The sequence below is a fragment of the Crinia signifera genome, chromosome 1, assembly GCF_055691185.1.
Source record: "Crinia signifera chromosome 1, ASM5569118v1, whole genome shotgun sequence".
Lineage (NCBI taxonomy): Eukaryota > Metazoa > Chordata > Amphibia > Anura > Myobatrachidae > Crinia > Crinia signifera.
In genome coordinates, this window is record NC_139217.1 from 330983605 (window position 1) to 331006399 (window position 22795).

General features: G+C 44.0%; 1 protein-coding gene across 1 annotated transcript in view; it reads left to right on the forward strand.

Moving 5' to 3' along the window:
* Positions 1-20797: 20797 nt before the first annotated feature.
* Positions 20798-22795, forward strand: part of PNP (purine nucleoside phosphorylase) — a 50914-nt gene continuing 48916 nt past the window's right edge. The window contains exon 1 of the mRNA XM_083145158.1: positions 20798-20957. Coding sequence (XP_083001284.1) covers positions 20932-20957 — 26 coding nt within the window. The 5' untranslated portion in view covers positions 20798-20931. The remainder of the gene's footprint in view (positions 20958-22795) is intronic.

Below are 22795 nucleotides of genomic sequence, written 5' to 3' on the forward strand. Positions count from 1 at the left end.
TGCCGATCGGTTGCCATGGCAGCCAGGGGTCTAATGTAGACCCCTGTGCTGGCCGTGTCAGCATTTCTATTACATCCTGCCTGAGGCAGGATGTAATAGGAAGTGCTGAAAATCACTATGTTCAGCCATAGAGCTCTATGGCTGAACCTAGTACAGGCGATCGCGCCCCCTAGTGGTCATGTACACTTTACTTGTAGTAAAAGTTAAAAAAAAAAAAAATAAGATTAAAAAAAAAAAAAAAAATAAAAAAATATTAAAAGTTCAAATCACCCCCCTTTCCCCATTTCACAAATAAAAATAAATAAAAAATAAAAAAAAATAAACATATTTGGTATCGCCGCGTTCCTAAAAGTCCGATCTATTAAAATATAACATTAGTTATCCCGCACGGTTAAAGGCGTAAACGGAAAATAATTCCCAACGCCAAAACTACGTTTTTTGGTCGCATCGCCTACCCCAAAAAAAATAACTAAAAGAGATCAGAAAGTCGCCCATATCCCATAATGGTATTAATTAAAAAGTACACTTCAGCCCGCAAAAAATGAGCCCTCACCCAGGTCCGTAGGTGGAAAAATAAAAAAGTTATAAACCGCAGAACATGGCGACGCGACGCAAATTAGAAAAACCGTAAAAGTTTCTATTTTTTTTTTTAGTGGTAAAACATAACGAAAACTATATAAGTTTGGTATCACCGGAATCGTAACGACCCATAGAATAAAGATAACCCATCATTTTAAACGAACTATGAACTCCAAAAAAAACGTAACCAGCGCAAAATTGTGGAATTGCGTTTTTTTTCTTTTTTACCCCACATTGAATTATTTCCTGATTCCCTAGAATATTATACGGTATAGTAAATGGTACCATTAAAAAGTACAACTTGTCCCGCAAAAAAAAAAGCCCTCATGTGTCTATATAGCCGGAAAATTAAAAAAGTTACGCTTATTTGAACGCGAGGAGGAAAAAAAAAAAAAAATTAACAAAAAAGGCCTCGTCGGGAAGGGGTTAAAGTAGATTCAGGAATTCAGTTCTAGATAGCTAACGTGAATTATATGCATGTTCATACTTTTGTCTTTATTATGGTATGTACGGTAAGTTAATATATTGTTAATGTGCTAAGAGGACTGGAACCGGAGCAGAGCCTAGAGGAGTGAATTCATGTTCCAGTAAAAATAAATCGGTTGTGTTCTTGTGAAAGTGTTCATTTGTTTACTCTGTTACCTTATGAAACAGTACCAAATTGTAATTTGAATGTTGTAATAAATACAGTTCAATTAATCGGTGTTGCTGTATTTCACCTGAGAAGAGAAGATCTCCGGAATCCATACTTACCTATCCTAGGAGAATTCTACACCTACCTAGAACGCTCAATAAAATTGAAGATAATACTTACCAACCCGAGGTAAGGTCACAGAATTGTCACTGGTGTGGTGCACCTAGCGAAATAAATTTACAAACAATAAAATTGAACCTTTAATACTTTGTTTAAAAACTTGCGAAATATAAAACACACATAGAACACAGTGAAGGTGATAGACACATTAGAATGGCGATAGCCCATGGTTGCGATGCCGGGCTGCCCGATGTTAATACATCGGGCAGCTTCGCATCCCCCATAGAAACCTATGGGGGATGCGGCCGGCGGCGCTGCAGTGAGGATCCGATCCCTGCTGCGGTCCCCCTTTAATACATTCCAGGGATACTTAATATTTGCGGTTAACCCCCAAAAACTGATGTTTTCGGGGATTTAGCCGCAAATATTGCTTGATAAATGGGCCCCTAAGTGTTAGGAGAGAGGATTATCTATGTATGACTCTCTATTACAGTGGTTCCCAAACTTTTTTATCTCCTGTACCCCTTGATTAGACTTTTCATTTATGAGTACCCCCTCATCTCAATTTGAAATATCCACAGTACTTACGAGTGTAGTGGAAGTGAGCAGTATGCGTGTACTAATGTACAAGTACAACTTGTCCTGCAAAAAAAAAAGCCCTCATGTGTCTATATAGCCGGAAAATTAAAAAAGTTACGCTTATTTGAACGCGAGGAGGAAAAAAAAAAAAAAATTAACAAAAAAGGCCTCGTCGGGAAGGGGTTAAAGTAGATTCAGGAATTCAGTTCTAGATAGCTAACGTGAATTATATGCATGTTCATACTTTTGTCTTTATTATGGTATGTACGGTAAGTTAATATATTGTTAATGTGCTAAGAGGACTGGAACCGGAGCAGAGCCTAGAGGAGTGAATTCATGTTCCAGTAAAAATAAATCGGTTGTGTTCTTGTGAAAGTGTTCATTTGTTTACTCTGTTACCTTATGAAACAGTACCAAATTGTAATTTGAATGTTGTAATAAATACAGTTCAATTAATCGGTGTTGCTGTATTTCACCTGAGAAGAGAAGATCTCCGGAATCCATACTTACCTATCCTAGGAGAATTCTACACCTACCTAGAACGCTCAATAAAATTGAAGATAATACTTACCAACCCGAGGTAAGGTCACAGAATTGTCACTGGTGTGGTGCACCTAGCGAAATAAATTTACAAACAATAAAATTGAACCTTTAATACTTTGTTTAAAAACTTGCGAAATATAAAACACACATAGAACACAGTGAAGGTGATAGACAAAAGATTGAATAAGTGTGTTAAAAAGACGGTGGCTTCTTGGCAACGCACTGATGAACTGTTATAGTACAGTATATGTTATATAGTACCACAGGTTCTTACAATCTATGGGGCACATTTATCATGATCGCATTTACAATGCGATCTGGGCGGAATATTACCACCCAGGATCGCATTGTAAAATGCGATCATATCGGGGCAATTTATCAATATTAAGGGCGCAGGGACAGGGCTCCGATAGGAGCCCGTCCCTGCGAAGCCCTAACCGGGAAGCCGGGGGGTCAGCGCATGCGCGGTTATGCGCTGACCCCCTCTGACCTCTCTGACCGCACTGCCCTGCTCGGGCATTGCGAAGTGTAGCCATAGGCTACAATGGGCTATCGCCACATTAGAATGGCGATAGCCCATGGTTGCGATGCCGGGCTGCCCGATGTTAATACATCGGGCAGCTTCGCATCCCCCATAGAAACCTATGGGGAATGCGGCCGGCGGCGCTGCAGTGAGGATCCGATCCCTGCTGTGGTCCCCCTTTAATACATTCCAGGGATACTTAATATTTGCGGTTAACCCCCAAAAACTGATGTTTTCGGGGATTTAGCCGCAAATATTGCTTGATAAATGGGCCCCTAAGTGTTAGGAGAGAGGATTATCTATGTATGACTCTCTATTACAGTGGTTCCCAAACTTTTTTATCTCCTGTACCCCTTGATTAGACTTTTCATTTATGAGTACCCCCTCATCTCAATTTGAAATATCCACAGTACTTACGAGTGTAGTGGAAGTGAGCAGTATGCGTGTACTAATGCTTGTCCTCATATTAAGGAGTAGTATGCAGTCAAGAATCCTCTGTGTCTGGCCGCTGGCTGTGTACTGTCATCGGGGTTCCCACTAATAATGCCTGTAGGATTAATGCCACTGCTTTCTCGAAACCTGACACGGGGCAGATGATCGCTGATGTTTGAGGGCAGCGTAGGTAGCTCCTAGTGGATTGCTGGTCAGGCAAAAGCACAAGGAGACACTAATGACGCTGCAGACAGAACCAAAAGTGACACAACGTGGTTGGTCTCCATGACAATGGGAGTCTTCTGTCGCCATCAAAAGACTTTTCCTTCTTCCGCCATTACCAATGTTATTTTCAAGTACCCCCAACTGGTCTGCAGAGTACCCCCAGGGGTACTAGTACCCCAGGTTGGGAACCACTGCTCTATTATATCGTTTAAACTGCCACTTCACTGCTATTCTCCTTTCTACTAATGTGGAGATAGATACAATGTTTCGTACACTTTTATAAAGTTTCTGTATCAATGGAGTATCTAGGAGACAGTGTTGGTTACTTGGTTAAGTTTTTAAACAAAGTATTAAAGGTTAAATTGTATTGTTTGTAAATTTATTTCGATAGGTGTACCACACCAGTGACAATTCTTTTCTCTTGTTTCTTCTAAAAAATAATCTGTCCTACAAATTTGTGTTGTCCAGTGGTAGCACACCTCCCAATCATCTGAAACAGATATACCATTATATAGGTTACCTGTGGGGGGTCCTAACTTTGTCCCTCTCATGAGAGGACAGTCCTGTGCGAGTGAAAAACACCCTTGTCTCTCCACTGTAGTGAATACAGCCCTGTGACACCTACTGCAGACATGAAGGAGGAAATTATATGGGCTCTTTTGCTGCATCTCGCGTTGACTGACAATCTGAACCAAAAGGGCTACCGTAGCATTTTGTAGTGCCAGAGAATACCTTCAGACTTATGTGGCATACACACAGAGCGATTACAGACCCATTTCTAAACGATCTGACTAGTGTGTACGGGGCATTACAACTAATTGGTAAAGGGTTCATCTGCATCATACTTGCCTAGCCATCCTGTGTGTCCCTGCTAAAGTTAATGTCTGACGACCAGTATGATCAGATTCACCAGGCTATAACATATTACACAGCAGAAAAAATAATGGAATCCATGTATAGGGGAAGTTCTCACCCACCCAGAATTGAAAAAAATGTAATTGCGGATTAAGTTGTTTGGTGACCACCAGACAAAGGTACTCTGAGCTATGGAAAATAAAGGTTTTCCATCTATGGTCAGGAGCGAACTACATACTATAGAACAGCAAATGGAACACCTGCCAAGTTGTTTTCTTTTCCGAAGACTTTGTGGTAGATGTAATAGCCAGTGGCAAGTTCTCAGTGAGACTGATAGATGTTTTAAAGGGACAATAATTTATAAGGCAAAACCTGGTTGTTTTTTTATTTTAAATGATTGTCCCTTTAAAATAGTGGGCACACTCAATTGGAACTTGTCATTACAACTATTACATTTAATCCAAAACCTTCTAAACAGATTAAGGCAGTGGTTCCCAAACTTTTTTGAATCACAGGACCCTAGAGCATCAAAATATTTTCAAGGCCAAATGCTTCTTATCGAGAAATTCAGAAAAAAAAATATTAAATTAAGTGCATTGTGTTTATATGTCACAGTTATGTGGTGAGGGACAGGATTTGCTTCTGTTTGTCCACATATGTTATGATTGGCAGCCACAAGCACTGGTTTTGCCTGGTACATTGACCATAAATAATATGAATTGATCTTGGTCCACCAACCCAAGGCACCCCTGCAAGTGTCCTGAGGCCTAGGCACACAGTTTGGGAACCACTGGATTAAGGTATAATATGTGTGGGTACTGCATTAAAAGCTTGCAGCATCTTATGAGAAACATTCCTTAAGAGATCTTAGTACAAGAGCAACATTGCGAACATCGATTGCCAGTGTTCCTCTGCTACTGCATCCTGAGCAAGTTTAACCTTACTCAGGCTTGCAGTGGCAGCCCTTCTTGCAAGGTCAAGGAAACTGCAGAAGATGGGGCCGTAATCCACAGCTGCATGTTTTGGAAAGGTTAATGCCACTGTTAATGTTAGAAAGCAGAAAAAGCAGAATTTCCGTGTCTGGGTGGATAGCAGTCCTCATCAGCTTCCTGAAAGGTCACTCACTACACAGCCGACGGGGCTGAAGCTGAGGTCTACTAACCATCAACCATGAACCATTAATGAACTGAAGGCTGCTATATCTCAATAAATGGCTATCCATTCCATTGGTTTACAGTGTGTAGGTCAATAGGTTGACACAATATGGTCATCATTGACCGGTCAATATAGACAGATGGTCGATACAAGAAAAATCTCAACATAGCAATGGTCGACATATGAAAAGGTGGACATGAGTTGAATTTTGCTTTTTTTTCTATAACATCGAAGCGGGATGCCGGTTTATGGCCTGACATTCAGGATTCTGATGGTCAGCACTCCGGCATCGGAAACCCAACTGTTAAACCCTTTGAGTGCCAACATTGCTGTGAGAGATCCTCAAAATATCCGCAGAAAATGCCAGCGTCACTCACAGCGACTGTTCTTTTTTAGGTGCAATATTTAACTAAACTTCAATGAATTGACTTGGCTGTATTTGTATTTATTTATACTAAAAGAACAGTCACTGTGAGCGACGCTGGCATTTTTAGCAGATATGTTGAGGAGCTCTCACAGCAACGTTGGCACTAAAAGGGGTAAATGCCCGACATTCGGGATCCTGACTGACAGGGGCTATTCTCCCTTGTGCTGATCAACAATCCTCATAGAGGCCCTTATTCTGATTGAGTCGGATGGCTCCGAATGCGGACGGACGGCCGATGGTTGGTGTTTGTGCATGTGTAGAGGCGTATCTGCGCATGTGCGAACGCCGCGCATGCCTGATTACGGCGTGAATTCTGTACAGAAAACTATGAATTCTGTACAGGTCTGGAGCACTCGGTGCTGCCTGAACACTCGGTCCAGCATTCGATGGTCGGCGACCATCGAATGATGGGGGAGGTTCCCACAGATGGAGGAGGTGTTCACATGAAAAATACACTCGCGGTCCGTTCGGTCGGCATCTTACCGCATTTGTGAGCGATCCGTACGGAAGGCGGGTAGGCGGGGCTAAGAACACTCGGTTCCTGTCCGAAAATACGCATCCGACCGATTAAACTAGAATAAGGGCCTGAGGGAGAATAGAAGCTGAGATGAGGGTATAATACACCCATCCAAGTGGACTCTGATTGTGAACACAGCATGGTGACATGCAAAGGGACGCTGGACATTAATTTGGGGTCCATGTGATGAAATCCACAAATTGACTCCAAAAAAACATGAAAAACCTTTCATGTGTGAACCATTACCATGTCAATCTTTTATCTGTGTCGACCTATTGACTGTCCACCTAGACACTGTTGACCCTTTATACCATATCATATTCAAAATGAAAATAAACTGCATTCCGTGCCCTTTTAGATTATGTACTAAACTATTGAATAGCATTAACCATGCCTTTATTGTTACCCTTTAAAATCTTTTACCTCACCCTGTTTAATGTGTATTATATACTGTGAAATTACTTTATAATAATACAAAGCTGGAATCAATGAACTGACCCATAATCTGGTTTGCTTTTCCTAACCCAGGCCCTTATTCTGGTTGGTGCGGCCAGAGCCGCACACGGTGCTCCGGCCGCACAAACCAATCCCCGCCCACACTACGGATCGCCACGGCCGTCCGTACACGGACGGCTGGCGATCCGCACGAAAATGGTGGGGCGTACGCCTCCACCATGGTGGAAGCTGCCCCCTGCATTCGATGGTCGTCGACCATCGAAGGCAGGGCCGCACGCCACAGCAGCTCCCGCAAGCTGAGACCACACGGACAATCGTCCGTGTGTTAGCTTGTATGGGGGCTGAAAGCTGACATCCGGCGACGTCAGCTTTCCGCCCCCATCTGTGGCGTCATACCCTCATTAGCATGCATACGCCCCGCGTTTGCATGGGAACGCCCATGAAACGCGGGGCGTATACATAGGGAAATGAGGGCATGAAGCCCCTCACGCCCCTATACGCCCCCTTTGCGGCGTAGTAAATTTATGTGCGGCGAATTCGCCTGCACATGCGCAGATTGACCTCTGCGCATGTGCAGACGGAAAACATCGGCGGTACGGCCGCACGCGGGCCGTACCGCTCGAATCTGAATAAGGGCCCCAGAGAGCAATAATGCTACAACAGATCATGACTACTAAGAACTGTCCCCAGTCGAACTCTTCTTTGGTCACCTCTGGACAGAGTTTACAAGATTAAAATATGACTCTGTAAAGGACTTCTATTTTGCATTAACTTTCTCCACACTGATAGAAAGTTACTTGTTAAACCATTATTGTTATTGTTTCTGATGCCTTTTTTTTTTGCTTCCTTTTTGTTTATTCTGAAGGTGTTTATATTCAACTACAATCGAAACTGCCATCTTATCGGAAAGACGTCAGTTTCCGACTGATTTAGGTTGGAAGGGTACCAACCTATTCAATTCTGGCTGCATTTTACAGACAGGTTGGAATGTTCCAACCTGTCGGAAAACCAGGTGGATTAGCAGAATAGCCACCAATCCACCTGCTTTTGTCGGAAACGTGGCCAAATCTGACAAGTTTTGGCCCCTTTTCTGACCATCTCAATCCGACTTTAAAAAAAAGTCTGATTGAGGCAGGGAGGACAGTGCTGAGTGAGCAGCAGCAGATTAACCAACGCCGTCCTCCTCCTGCTGTGCTCACCCGTCGTGCTGATAAATAAGAAGAATCTCATTGGTCAACATACCCATCATCAATAGAACTTCCATATTAGTATATTTACCCCTAAATGCTCCAAACTGAAATCATGAATAAAAGGTATAATATATTACATAAGCACTAACATGTTACATCTGCCCCACCTGTTTGGTGGGGCAGCATGGTTTTGCCAATTAGAGAGAGATTTTAATTTTGAGAGCCTTATGGAATAATCCCCAGTATGCGATGCAGCAAGCAATAGTGCACCCGCCACTGCTACTGGACTCTGAGGGGGTTTATTTTCCAAGCTGATAGTTCTATTGAAGATGGGATGTTGCAACCAACATCCCATCTTCAATAGAACTCCCATCTTATTACATTTACCCCAAGAGACTCTGAAAGAGCCAGTTCTGGTGGTGTGTAACAAGTGATCCTTCTGGTGTCATGTGGCCATACATCCGCAGGTGTAGCCTGCATATTACATTATCTAATGGTAAATCTGGCACACAAAAAAAGAGCTGCACTTATAGAAACCTTTGCAAGTGTAATCCATACTTGCCTACCTGACCCTCTCCATGAGGTAGAAAATTCTCTGTTCCTGGACTTCCCTGGTAATGTATGATTGCCATCACCTGTGGGGAGCTAGGTAATTGATAAGAAAGGTGTTTCACCACAGGTGATGGCAATCCTACATTACCAGGGAAGTCCAGGAACAGAGCATTTTCTCCCTCATGGAGCGGTGATAAACACTCCCGCATTATCGCCAGGAAAGCCTCTCATCTGCTTGTATTACCAGCAGATGAGCGGCTTTGTGGACGGTTTTTCTTAGCCGGCTGTGCACTATGCAAAGCCCCCTGCCTCCCACTGACAGTGCGGGGCAGGGGGAAAGCCGCGCCGTGTGTACGCACTGAGTGGCTTTCCCCCCAGTGACGACAGAGGTCATTGCTGTCCATACACGCTGGGCAAAATTGACCAGTGTGTTTGGACCTTTAGTGGCACATAATAGATTAGTGATTGCAGGGAGAGGTGGCTGGTTCAGCCCGCAGGGCACGTGCGCTCTGTGCAGGGGCACCGGCTGCATCATCCTATTTACTGGGTAAAGAGAATTAAATACAGCTACACATACAAAAGAAATGTACTAAGTGCAATGTATTTGTGTGAACACACTTTACTAGAATAAGGGCAGCAGCACTGTGATACACAGGTTAAGATAGAATATTCTTTGTGAATCCTTTGATGTCAGGCTGATCAGATGACACTTATATTAAGGTTTTGTTTTTATTGGTTTCACACCCTTACTGCAGTCACCCAACACTTGCACACCCCCTCACTCCTGCTCCACCTCTTATAAACTTATTTTGTATTAGCTAACAGGGCCGCCATCAGAAATTGTGGGGCCTGGGACCAGGGCTTAAAGTGATCATGCAGAGGTGGGGGAATTCATTTCTCTATGCCACCTCTAGGCAGAGACAGGGCCAGTGGTAGGGTTTTTGGCATCCCCTTGCAAACTAGAAAGCTTTTCTTTAAGAATAATTGTGCGGGGCCAATGTGGAGGTTAAATGTTCCACCTCACCATTAGAGGTGGTGGAACTCAGTTTAACAACTGCCCGGGACTGACAAAATAGGCAGCCCCCCCCCCCACACACACACACCAATTGTTAAACAAAATATTATCAACAGATATTTTGTCCATACCCTGCTAGTCGGCACCTCACGGACTGCGCCATCAATGACAAATGACAGTGGAGGGGGTGGGGGGCAATAAGGTGTTACCGCGTACCTGCAACATATATTTTAAAGATACGCTGTAACCCCTTAATGCCCATTACATATTGTCACACACTGCAATGCCCATTACGTATTATACAACACACCGCAATGCCCATTACATATTATACAATACACCGTAATGCCCATTACATATTATACAATCAGAATCCACTTTATTGGCCAGGTATACTTGCGTATACTAGGAATTTGACTTGGATTGCTGTGCAACAGCCAGTTAGGTACAATTAAACAGTGACAGACATACAATACAAACACATACAGGTATACACTAGAAGTGCCCTGGGGGATATAGAGGCATGGAACACATACCCGCTGAGCTGCGCAGCACCTAGGCAGCCATCAGTAGCGTCTATGGTTGCTGCAACAGCCCGGTAGGTAACAATATAAGCAGAGCTAGTAGAGTTATCACACAGGGAACATATACCCGCCGAGCTGCACAGCGTCTAGGCCAGACTTGCCTACCCACCCGGAATGGCTGGGAGCCTCCCGATAATCGGGTCTGCCTCCCGTCGTCCCCGGCAAGTTGGGCTTCTCCCGGAGAGGTGAAATTTAAAGTAGGCAAATATGGCCTAGGCAGCCATCAGTGGCGCCACTGGTCGTTGCAGCAGCCAGGTAGGTAACAGCATAGCAGAGACAGTACAGTTACCACACATGGAACACATACCCGCCGAGCTGCACAGCTCCTAGGCAGCCATCAGCGGCACCACTGGTCGTTGCAGCAACCAGGTAGGTAACAATATAGCAGAGCACAACACACCGTAATGCCATTACATATCATACAACACACCTTAATGTCCATTACATATAATGCTGCACACCGTAATGTCCATTATATATTATACAACACACTGTAATGCCCATTACATATAACGCCGCACAACTGCCACTTACCTATATGCTCGTTGACAGGAGTTACATTCTTGTTGCAGAGGTTTACGTGCTTGTTGCCAGGGGTTACATGCACGTTGCATGGAGCTTCATGCTGGTTTCCAAACATACTCTTTGCAAGCACTGCACGTGCACCCCAGTGCTCCCAGAATCCGCACTTCCGGGTAGTGCTGGGTGCTTTGAGTTCCGTTAGACGAGGTGCAGTGTGTGCTGTGTGCTGGGATGGCGGGCAGCAGTGGACTGGGCCGGCGCTGTGACGAGGGGGTGGGCATCGAAAGATGTGCGTCTGTCATTTGAGCGGCAAGCAGCGGGGGACCAGCAGCTCGGCAGCCGCATCTGTGATTGGAGTGGGGGGAGGCTTGAAGGAGGAGTGTGTGCGGCGTCCAGCAGGTGAAAGTACAGAATGCAGCGCTCTATTCAGAGCGGCAGGGCCAAGTGTCCCCATAGCACCACCATAATGGCGGTCCTGCTAGCTAAACCTGCTCAAGCTACCTTGTGATTGCCTCTGTGTTTCTGTATGTGTGAAATAAAAAGAGATGTAGTTGCACTCAGTTGCACATGGACACTATAACTACTTGTATGTATAGCGTGAGGACTCTTTGTTACATCTAGCTCTGGCTAACATGCCGCCTGAGTGTTTTATCCCCGTGATGCATAGTCCGGTGTGTTATATTCAAATAAGATCCTTTTTTTGCCTTTTCTATAAAAGACTCATGCTTTGCTGTCTTATCTTTTTAAAAGAAAATTCTTACTTTTAGTGTTCAAATGTGGCTGTAATGTTACGTGTTCACGTATAATGTAAAATATTCTGTACCTTTAATGTTACACCTGCTGCCCAAATGAATAGCAATTTCTGTTGCCGCACCTTAAGAAATTCTAATTGGTCACTTCACATTTTTAAGCCCTGAGCTGGCCGTCTCCAGCTACGCCCTCTGACGAAGTTTTTAAACTAAACACGTTAGGGTGGGGCTGGTGACGTCAGCTCTACCTGTGCCCGGCTTCTCCTGCTGCATCCACGCTCACAGTCTCCGTCACGCTGACACAACGTCTCTCTTGGTGGTTAGCCGGCAGCTCGCCAGAAGTCCTGCCGTGCTCTGGAAGGTGGTAGGAGCTTTGCCTGGGTGTTTACTATTGAACATTGTGGTAACCAGCCCGCAGCGGTTACCCGCTCGGTACAGGTCTTTAGTGATTTTATGTACCTTTACACAGTGCTGTGTTTTATCAATAAAAAACGGTGTTACACTATGAAGCGCACCTCTGCTTGTTTCTAAACATATATATTATATATATATATATATATATATATATATATATATATATATATAGACTTTTGGTTTGCAGGATGGCACTCTAAATAGAAAAAATCCCGGTGCCAGGAACATAAAGTTTTAGAACATGAAAAGCACTTACCCCCCTTGGTTGTAGAAGTATAGGAACCGGCACACGGGTGGATGGTGAAGAAAAGTTGATTTATTGTACAAACATGATTGCACACAACGACAGCTGTACACCTGACAGCTGTTTCAACCGAAATAAACGGTAAATAAATAAACCTTATCAAATAAAATAAAGATAAAGAAATAAAAAATAATAAAAAATATAAAATAAAATAAAAAATGGCGTTAATGTTTTACAGCCCCTTAAAGGGGCTGTAAAACATTAACGCCATTTTTTATTTTATTTTATATTTTTTATTATTTTTTATTTCTTTATTTTATTTTATAATTATTTCCATTTCTATCTCTACTCTCTTGTTCGTCACTCTGTGAAACCCACCTCGACCCCCCCCCCCCCACACACACACTTCATTTCCTCCCCATTATCCCCCAATCAAGCACCGGTCCATTTTTGCCTCTCCATAAGCAAATCCCTATACTACCATTGACCACAGGACCTGGCAGCTCCAACACAAGCGCAAATACTGTTTTGTAGGAGCAATTCCTACATATTCCGTTCACCAATTTGCCCCAGGTGCCAAAGAAATAATTTGCAGTATTCCAAATCCCACAAGGGGAAGAACTGGCACTCTGGAGACGGTAAATGGTGTATAAACAAGTGCCAGTTTTTCCCCTTGTGGGATTTGGATTGCTGATATATATATATATATATACTGTATATATACACACATATATATACAGCAGTGAATGGGCAGTGGCACTCGGGAGTCTTGGATCGTGAAAAAAAGTTTTTAATGCTAAAACGCTGACATCTCAATTCCCAACGTTTCGGGGTCAATCTAGCCCCGTTTTCAAGGTGAGGCGTCACTCCGGGGCTTACGTGAAGTAAACTTAGAAGTAAAAGTAGAAATTTTTCATGTGGGTCAGGTAGTGTCTTTGGAACATGTTGGAAAAATTCTTTAACCCTCAAGCGACTTTGCTGTAGACGATTCTGATGAGAATACCAATAATCAAGCCCTCCCTTTAGACAGACTAACCCGGCAAAGCTCCAGAAATACCAGAAGAGGCGGTTAGTCGCAAAGGATCCACAAAGCTGCCAATCATCAACAAAAAGAAAGCATGATTTTTAACTTATCCTCACAACCCCTCACTCTGCATGAAGAAAAAAATCCTTAATAAAGGTTTATCCTTTGTTCCTTCCAATCAACACCGGGAATTTCAATGGAACATTGATTTGCATAAATTTGGCAGATCCTTGAGGGTTAAAGAATTTTTCCAACATGTTCCAAAGACACACCTGACCCACATGAAAGATTTCTATATAAACATGCGCATTCCTCATTCGACCCCCAGTCTCATAATCCTTCTATCAAAACGCTCACACGCCTGATTGATGAATCTGACAAAAAATTTGATTAAACTACTCCTAAGGAATGGTCCAATCTCAGCAAAGAGAAAGCTAAAGCGTTAAGGAATCTTTCACAACACACAGATATTATCATCCGCCCCGCCGATAAAGGCGGGGGAATAGTAATCCAAGATACCTACAAAAATATATCTAACTTGGATACCCTACTTGCTGATGAATTAACATATAAGAAGTTGTCCGGAGACCCCACCAACATTTACAAGAAAGAACTTGATCAAATCTTGTCACAAGCATACACACAAGGATTGTTTAGTAAAAAACTTATCAAACATTGACGCAGGATTTTCCAGTGATCCCAGTAATATACACACTTCCAAAAGTCCATAAAGACCTCTAGAATCCCCCGGGCAGATAATCTCTGCCCGGGGCTCGCTTTTTCAACCCATTTCTCAATTTTTAGACATACTTATCCAACCTTATATTATGCAGCAAACCACGTTTTTGAAAGATACCACTCAACTATTACTAAAACTTGCAGAAATCCAGGATCCACCACATAATTTACTTATGTGCACCATGGATGTGAAAAATCCCTGTACTGTAATTCCACATGCACGAGCACTTTCAACTATGCAGAGGTTCCTGTATAAGGTCAAATTTGATGCACTGGACATCTCTTTATACCTTGAACTATTAGAACAAACTTTAAAAATAAATTATTTTTTGCATAATGGATATTTTTTTCTGCAATTAACTGGCTGTTCAATAAGGTCAAATGTGTCTCCATCCTTGGCCAATGTGTTCATGTTTGAACAAGAGAACGATTTTTTCTTCTCAGATACTAATATTAGTCAATCCAATGTGATGTATACACGATATATAGATGACCTACTGCTATTATGGTCAGGGGAGAAGGACACTTTAGAAAATATCATCAACAACATCAACCTTTTAGACAATCCTATCAAATTGACCCATTCCATCAGCGACACAGAGGTCAACTACCTAGACGTGAAGATCTTGTTCACCAATCACATACTGTCTACCACCATATACCAGAAAGAGACCAACAGAAAGTATTTCTGTCGGTCTCTTTCTGGTATATGGTATACTTTTACAGTATGGCAGCAATCACCCACCAGCCCTCAAGAAGGGGCTGCCGAAGTCACAGATTATTAGGGTGGCCAGAATCACAAGTGACCAGACACAGTTGGGAGAAAATTTGGATATGATGGTGGAAAAATTTGCATCCAGGGGTTGTAACCTGTCAACCCTTAGAGCTCAAAAACAACAAGTACTCGAGACACCAAGATGGAAACTGCTGCAGAGTAGTAAAAAAAAAGATTCTCCATTCAATGAAATTCCACTGGTGACCACATACACCCCAGCAACTCGAGTACTACCAAGAGCTCTGAAAGCTGTGGGATCGATAGTGACTGGAGATAAACAACTTGCATGTCTTAAACAAAAAACCATCATGCCCAGCTACCGCAGGGGAAAAAATCTAAGAGATCTCTTGGTTAAAACCAATATTGAGAAAAAAACACCTTTGACACTTTTCAACTTCAAGTATAAAAAAACTGGCTGCTATAAAAGCTCCTCCTGCACCACTTGCAGCTACATGGTAGCAGGACATGATTTCAAACATCCACACACCGGCCAAAGGTTCAAAATTAAACATGTCCTACATTGTAAATTGTCATATATTATCTATATTATCATTTGACCCTGTGGCAGATACTATGTGGGACAAACCATCAGGAAACAGAGAGAAATATTCACTAGGAATATTCAGGCGCTTTAACAATGAGCTGATCCTACAATATAAGCTGCTGCCTGGGTGTGAGGGTAGTCACTCCTCACTAGTACAAAAGGGGAAGAAATACTCGCACAAGGTGAGTTTAGGCAGCGCTTAAATCAATGAATGGAAACAAAATTTGTTTACAAATGTATAAATCTTTTTACTGGTTAAAAATGCATATATACACACAATATAATAATACAGTCATGAACAAATAATCATAATAAAAATTATTAAAATGGAAGAGGTGGGGAATAAAAGTAAACTGGAATTAATGGAAATAAAGTTAATAAAGAATTATCCCGTCTCAAAGGACATGTATTTGTGAGCAGATAATGTAGTCAATTGACTTGTGGGAAAACAGGTAAGTGCACTTTACCAATTTAGAGGTATCCGGATCTTAGTGGAACAATTTTTGATGATGGAAGCTGGGTAAATCCTCACGATAGATGCGGCTATTTGTCGTGCCGCTGGAGGGGTCAGTGATCGCTGGATGGAGTGGCCTCTGTGATGAGGTGTGAGACAGATGGAGCGTGTCTCCAACACCAGAGGAATGATGTTATAGCGATATGACAGAAATGAAGTTCCAGAGTTGTAGAAGTGTGGCTTCCGTGACCCAGGGGTGGCCTCACTGGTATAGATGTTGGTAACCAGTGGTATCTGGGAGCACGGTGTCCGCCTTGTAGTAAGATATCCAGATAAGCAAATAAAACAAATGTCCACAATGAAGTCAATCTCACAAACCGTCCTGAGGCTGGGAAGGGGGTAGCAAATCACCTAACGCGTTTCACTGCGTCCTGCACTGCAGGACGCAGTGAAACGCGTTAGGTGATTTGCTACTAGTATGATTTTGCTACTAGGTGATTTGCTACTAGTATTGTGCGAGTATTTCTTCCACAAACCATCAGGAGCCTCAGAGAACGCATGGCCATGCATAGGTCTTCCATTACAGCTACACTACAGGGAAAAAGTGTGGACCAACCTGTGGCCAGACATTTTAAAGAACAAATAATAGATCACCCCCCCCCCCCCCCTGAGTAGAGGAGGTGACCGTCAAAAACTGTTGAGCCAACGAGAAGCTGAATGGATATTCAGGTTGAACAACCTAGCACCAGCTGGGATGAATGAGAAAATGGCATGGGATGCTTTTATTTAATAAGACTATATTTTAGCAATGCATAGCTAAGCTAGTACATCGATTTTCTTCAAAGATAGTCTCTTCTAATGTTATCTAGTTTTTTCAGCATTATGAAGTAACTTCCAGTTTACATAATTTTTCAAGGATGCAGGTGTGTAAAGTATTATTGCTTGTGTTATATCTCTCTATTTGTGTGCAGCGGAGTCCACAAAGTGCTGCAGAATATACTGATAGTAATATATATCCATTGCGACAACATTATCTTTGCGTTTTGTTACAATTACTAGTAGTGGATCCATATTTTAATCCAATTTATCACACAAAATTAGCCTTCTTTTTAATTGTATTGATTATGCACTTGTCACGGTCTCAGGTACATTATGCTGGTCACCAGGCCGGGGATTGGCTAGACCTGACACAGGGGTGTGGAGTCTTACCACGCCATAGGTGTTCACCAGTGACCCCTCCAGTTGGGATTTGGGCTTCGCTGCTATGGATATGCCGGTCGCGGTCCCCTGAGCAGGTTCCCCATGTGGCACTGGTAACCCCTTGGAAACAGGTAGCGTGGATTCAGGATTATGCGTAGTCATTTTAGCCGGGTCGTACACTGGTATGTCACGGAGCACAGTACACAAGGATCAGACAGGAGAATAGTCAGAAGGCAAGCCAAGGTCATCCACTGGTAATCACTGGGTACGGTACGCGAGGATCAGGCAGGAGAGTGGACAGGAGGCAGGCTGAGGTCATACACAGGTAACCCACGATTTACGGTACACAGGGATTAAGCCGAAGGATAGTCAGGAAACAAGCCAAAGTCAGTATCTGGTGATCAGGAACACAGTACAGTACAAGGGACGCTGGAGCAGGTTGTGAGCCTATACTCTGGCAGCCTCTGTCTGCCAGAGACTGCCTTTTTATAGGAAGCACAGGGAGCTAATTACTCACAGCAGTGGCGTAACTATAGCCCCGCAGCCCCCGCGGTGGCGGGGAGGCGCTGAGGGGCTGTGGGCGCCGATCTGCGGGGCTACAGTTACAACTATGTTTAACAACCCCCCCCTTACCCCGCCGCAAGCCGCCGCCAGCGCCGTTGCATTCAGGGTCCCGACTCCCGGCCGCAGCGCAGATCTTGCTGCAGTACTTCTAATGAAAAATAACTATCAGAAAATGGCTGCCCCCTAACAGCAGACAGTTTTTTGGGATGCTAGAGGAGGCGCGGGCCTCCTCTAGCATCCTTAAAAACTGTCTGCTGTTAGGGGGCAGCCATTTTCTGATGGTCATTATAGAACTGCAGGAGAAGACGGAGACGGAGCCGGCTGCGGGACCCTGAATGAGGCGGCGGCGGCACGCGGAGGGGTAAGGGGGGTTTTAACTTAACTTGGGAAGGTGGGTGGGAGGGGAAGGGGGGGCAGCGCTGCCAATATCGGCGGGGGGGCGCATAAATTCTAGCTACGCCGCTGACTCACAGGTGCCCTAATCAATGAAGGCTGAGCATGGTCAGTTCACACTGAACTCTCCTGCAGGAGAGAGTTACCAGGTGTTGCAACTAATCAGCAGAACTCAGATCACACAGACTTTCCTGCAGTATGGAGTGGATCAGAAGCTGAAATCAGCATGCAGAGTTCAACCACACAGAGCTGTCAGCAGCAATAGACAGAGCCAGCAGGATTTTGCAAGCAGGTAACACTGAATACTCAGGGCCGGCGCCACCACTAGGCAGCCTTAGGCATTTGCCTAGGGCGCCGGCCACTGGAGGCTTTGGAGCAAGTCACCCCCCCTGAAAACAGGTGAGCATGCCCGCAGATATCCCCAACCCCACACCTCCCACTTTGGAGCCCGCAGCTGTATCGCCCCGAGCAGGTCGGCGGCTGCATAAAATCTCTCCCGTGGAGCCCGTGGCTGTATCCCTCCCCCCCCAAAACAGATCGGTGGCCGCATCAAACCCTCCCCCCCTCCCCACAGCATATCCAAACTCACCACGTGGAGCGGGTGACTGGCCGGCAGCACATCATCCCTGCGGAGCCCGCAAATGGAGCAGTTCGTCTCTTGGGCAGCAGGGCGCATCGAGACAGTTTGGCCACACATCCCCCCGTGCAGTACTCCCCCCCTCTAGAGCGGGTGTGCGGTGGGGCGCGCACCCTCCCGCCCCGCCTGGGGCGCTGATGGCACTCACACCGGCCCTGTGAATACTACATATTGTGACAGCACTTATGATTTCATCTATTTCCAACAGTTGATATGTTGGTCTTCTTGATCTATTGAGCCGGCTGAGCGAGTGCGGGAAGCGTTGTGGGTTACCTGGAGAACAGACACACGTCACAGTGGGCGGGCCCCAGAGTCCCCGGAAGCAGGTCCCGGAGACGCTACGGCCGGGAGTTACACGCTGCACAGTAAGGCTACATATAGGTAAGAAAGCACTGAGTCTTTATTTCTTTTCTCTGCACCACACTTTATGCACTTAAATGCACGTCCTGATGAAAAGGCTCAGGCGGCCTTGAAACGTTGACCAGCACTATGTGAATTGTTTGATCTACATTAAATCGTCTTTTGATCTTACCAAATCCGTTGAGTGCTGCCTTATTCCAAAGGGACTTGCTAAAAGCCCTTGGTCTCTTCTCTACTACCTTTGAAGGAGGGCACCGCGGTTATATCCATTTCGTCCGGAGTGCTGAATAACCAACAGTGACTATATATATATATATATATATATATATATATATATAACTCATCCAAGAATAATGGCACTCCAGAGGCAGGTAATCAGCAGGTAAAAAAGCGTGTATTAGAAAACAAGCTTTCGGGGTTTAATCCCCTTCATCAGGATACACTACAGCTGATGAAGGGGATTAAACCCCGAAAGCTTGTTTTCTAATACACGCTCTGGAGTGCCATTATTCTTGGATGAGTTATAGTGATTTACTATTGGGCACCGGGGCCTGCTGGTTTGGTGATTATCATTGAGTGCCGGCAGACTTGGAGAATATATATATATATATATATATATATATATATATATACAATAATTAATTATGCGCAAAGTCCTCACAAGGATAAAACAGTCCAATCCCAAATTTCTTCAAATTTCAAAATGTATCCAGGTGCAGCTCGACTCCAAATGGGGTATGCCCGACCCCCACCAATTTCACGCAGGAAAAAACAAAAAAGAAGGAGCGCACTTCGTCAGGACTCCTAGATGACGAAGTCCTAGATGACGAAACGCGTTGGGATGTGTTCCTTCTGACGTGCTGTGTCTGAATCCCATCGCATTTATCGTGGAGATGCTGCCGCTGCCGTGATTCCATCTGGCTGACCTATGATGACCGGTCATGCTGCAGTTGCTGTGTGAAGTGTCCCACGCTGATAAGTGCTAATTTAATTGTATGTGAGCCTTATTTCCTTTAGTAAAAGTATTGGATATATTACCTGCTCATCTGTGCGCTCCTTCTTTTTTTTTTTTTTTTTTTCATATATATATATATATATATATATATATATATATATATATATATATATATATAAAACAGGGAAAAATGCATAAAAATGTCATGCAAATCGGCAGAGTAAAATAAACCAATTATTTTTATTTATTTTTTTAATATACAGAATGCTACATAAATTTTATTGGGTTTCCTTTTAACCTTATCTTCATTAGATATAACATTATACTAATCAAATGGTAAATGATTGCACCAGTATGCCCCCGATTTTAGAATGAGCCACTGGGTTTGGGGATCAGTGACTCGCACACCAAGTCCTGCTGTGCATTATGCAGTGTTAGCATTGCACGGTATAAACTATAAGGCATCATGCAGAGTGAAGTAACTACAAAGCAATAATTCGCCTCACCCACACAGCTCCCCAGCGTATCCTTTATATGTCCTTCCCTAGTGTGTAGCCTAAGCCGGATGAAACCTGCGGCAAGCAAGCAGTCATTTACTTGTTGCATTACACACATCAGGATCCCATTATACAGGCAGCATCGCAGCACACTGCAGACTCCTGGCAGCCAAATAGGGAATTATTCAGCCATTTATAGTTGGTATTAACTTCAATCAGCCCTCACACAACTCTCCCGTCAGTCCAGTCAGGAATAGAATGCATCCATTGTAGCATCCTGGTGGGGAAAGCCATCGCCATTGGTCAGTAAGAGACTTGCCTCCAGTGACGTCTTGTCTCACAAGATACAGGTTCATACCCATAAACTGACTGGCTGAGAGGCTGCCGCTGCCACATAGCACACACACACAACACACCACCGAGACCAGCCTAGAGAGACAGGCAGCGCCAGCATCCCCTGAGAGACAGAATCGGCATGGCACACTCCAAGGAGGACAGCAGGTAGTAGCACAATGTATAATAGAGGGGGATAGTGATGGCAACCAGAGGATGAGGAGGGAGGGAGTGTATCAGGGACTGGGCATATGGACCCTCACATATACAGTTCTAGTGGGGAGGGCGACATGGTATACTGCATTGTGTGTTGAAAATGAATGGAGCTACAAAATTATGATATCCCTATATGTGCCTCCACCATCTGGGTGTAATCTCTGTAGTCTCCCCTTTGCGTTGCTTCATGCAGAGTACACATAGCATCCCATCCCTGGTGATTGTGTAACACAGAACCGGTTATACCCCCTGAGGCATCAGTATTTCCAGAGATTTTCATGCAGTGTGTAACTGTATACAAAGCGTCGTGTGGAGGGTAGTGTTCAGTATTTGCAGCTAATTTGACATTTTCTAATGAAGAGATCAGGGTGTTCCATATGGCATACGGTGTTCCATAGGACACACTGTAGAAAGCGAAAGTGAATCAGTCTTTGATCCTCCAGGGATGGGGGGTAGCAGGAGAATGGGGAACAGCAGCTATATTTCTATCTGTCTGCATTTTACTAGTTGTTTGCCCCTTTCAGAAAATAAACCTTGCATAATGCCACAGATTGTCGCCTATTTTGTGAAAAGTCTCATTTAAGAAGTACTGTAGGCATGCCACAACAGGGTATGGAAACACAAATACAATATGTGTTCTATTGGGTTGTTGTATCCTTGTTATTCAGAGAACTGTAGGTTATTCATTGGTAGAATAAAATGAAATAATAAATAAAAATATGGCCTTAAGTAATAACCTGTAAGATACAAGTACGGGCGCGGTTATGGCAGCACTAATTTGAATGGTTAAACCAGGATCAGATTGCCTTTTAAATGTAAAACGATGATGCATATAAACCCATGCACGTGTGTAGGGGCACTGCCCCTGATAAGTGCGTACAATTCAGCATACAAGTGTCAGTATATTTATCTGCTTTTATTCTGCACATGCAGTGTTGGTGTCATTATATAGTTAACGGCGCACGCTCCTATGAGTTGTTAACAATGTCCTATTTTGTCCTGCATGTACAGAGAAGGGAGGACCTGGTTAATGAGGGCCAAGCTGCAGAATGCGGGATACCTCCCACTCCCCCTGCTGTCGCTTATTGCTGCCGGCAACCGCAAGTGTGTATGAGGGCACTCCCACTGGGTCCATAACATTGCTGGGTACACATCAGTTTGTATGAACCTAGCTTTATTCTGGTGACACCCATTGCGGGTGAATACCTTATGAACACTCCAAAGAGGTGTGGCCTTGCTAAAAGAGACATGGCCTCATGGGGATGGAAATGACTTTGCAGCCTGACCCCTATTGTTCTTCAGTCATGCAGTTCTGGAGATGCTAGGATGTGCAGTGTGGTTTCGAATTGAAGGGTCAACAGTGTCTAGATGCACAGTCCATAAGTCAACACCAATATGCACATGGTTGACATTAACAAAATGGCTTTGGGCCAGATGGATTGCTCCAGTACCGCTGCACTAAAAAAAGTTTAACATTTTGAATCAGAGTCCAGGTGGAGGGTGAAGCATTGAAAAAGGTCCCCCCCCCCCCCCCCCCCCTCAAAAATAAAAACAAAAATCATGAAATGTCGGCCTTTTGTTAATGCACACCTTGTGCATGTTGACCTTTTGGCAATGTCGAACTTGTGCATGTTGAGCTTTTGGAGTCAACCTATTGACTGTACACTTATCAACCAAAAACCTGCATTTAGACAGGAGCTGAGTGTTGCACGTAGGGTGGGCAATCCCGGGATCGGCGGGATCCCGGGATTTGGCCCCCAAAACGCCGGGATTTCAATACCGGGATTGGA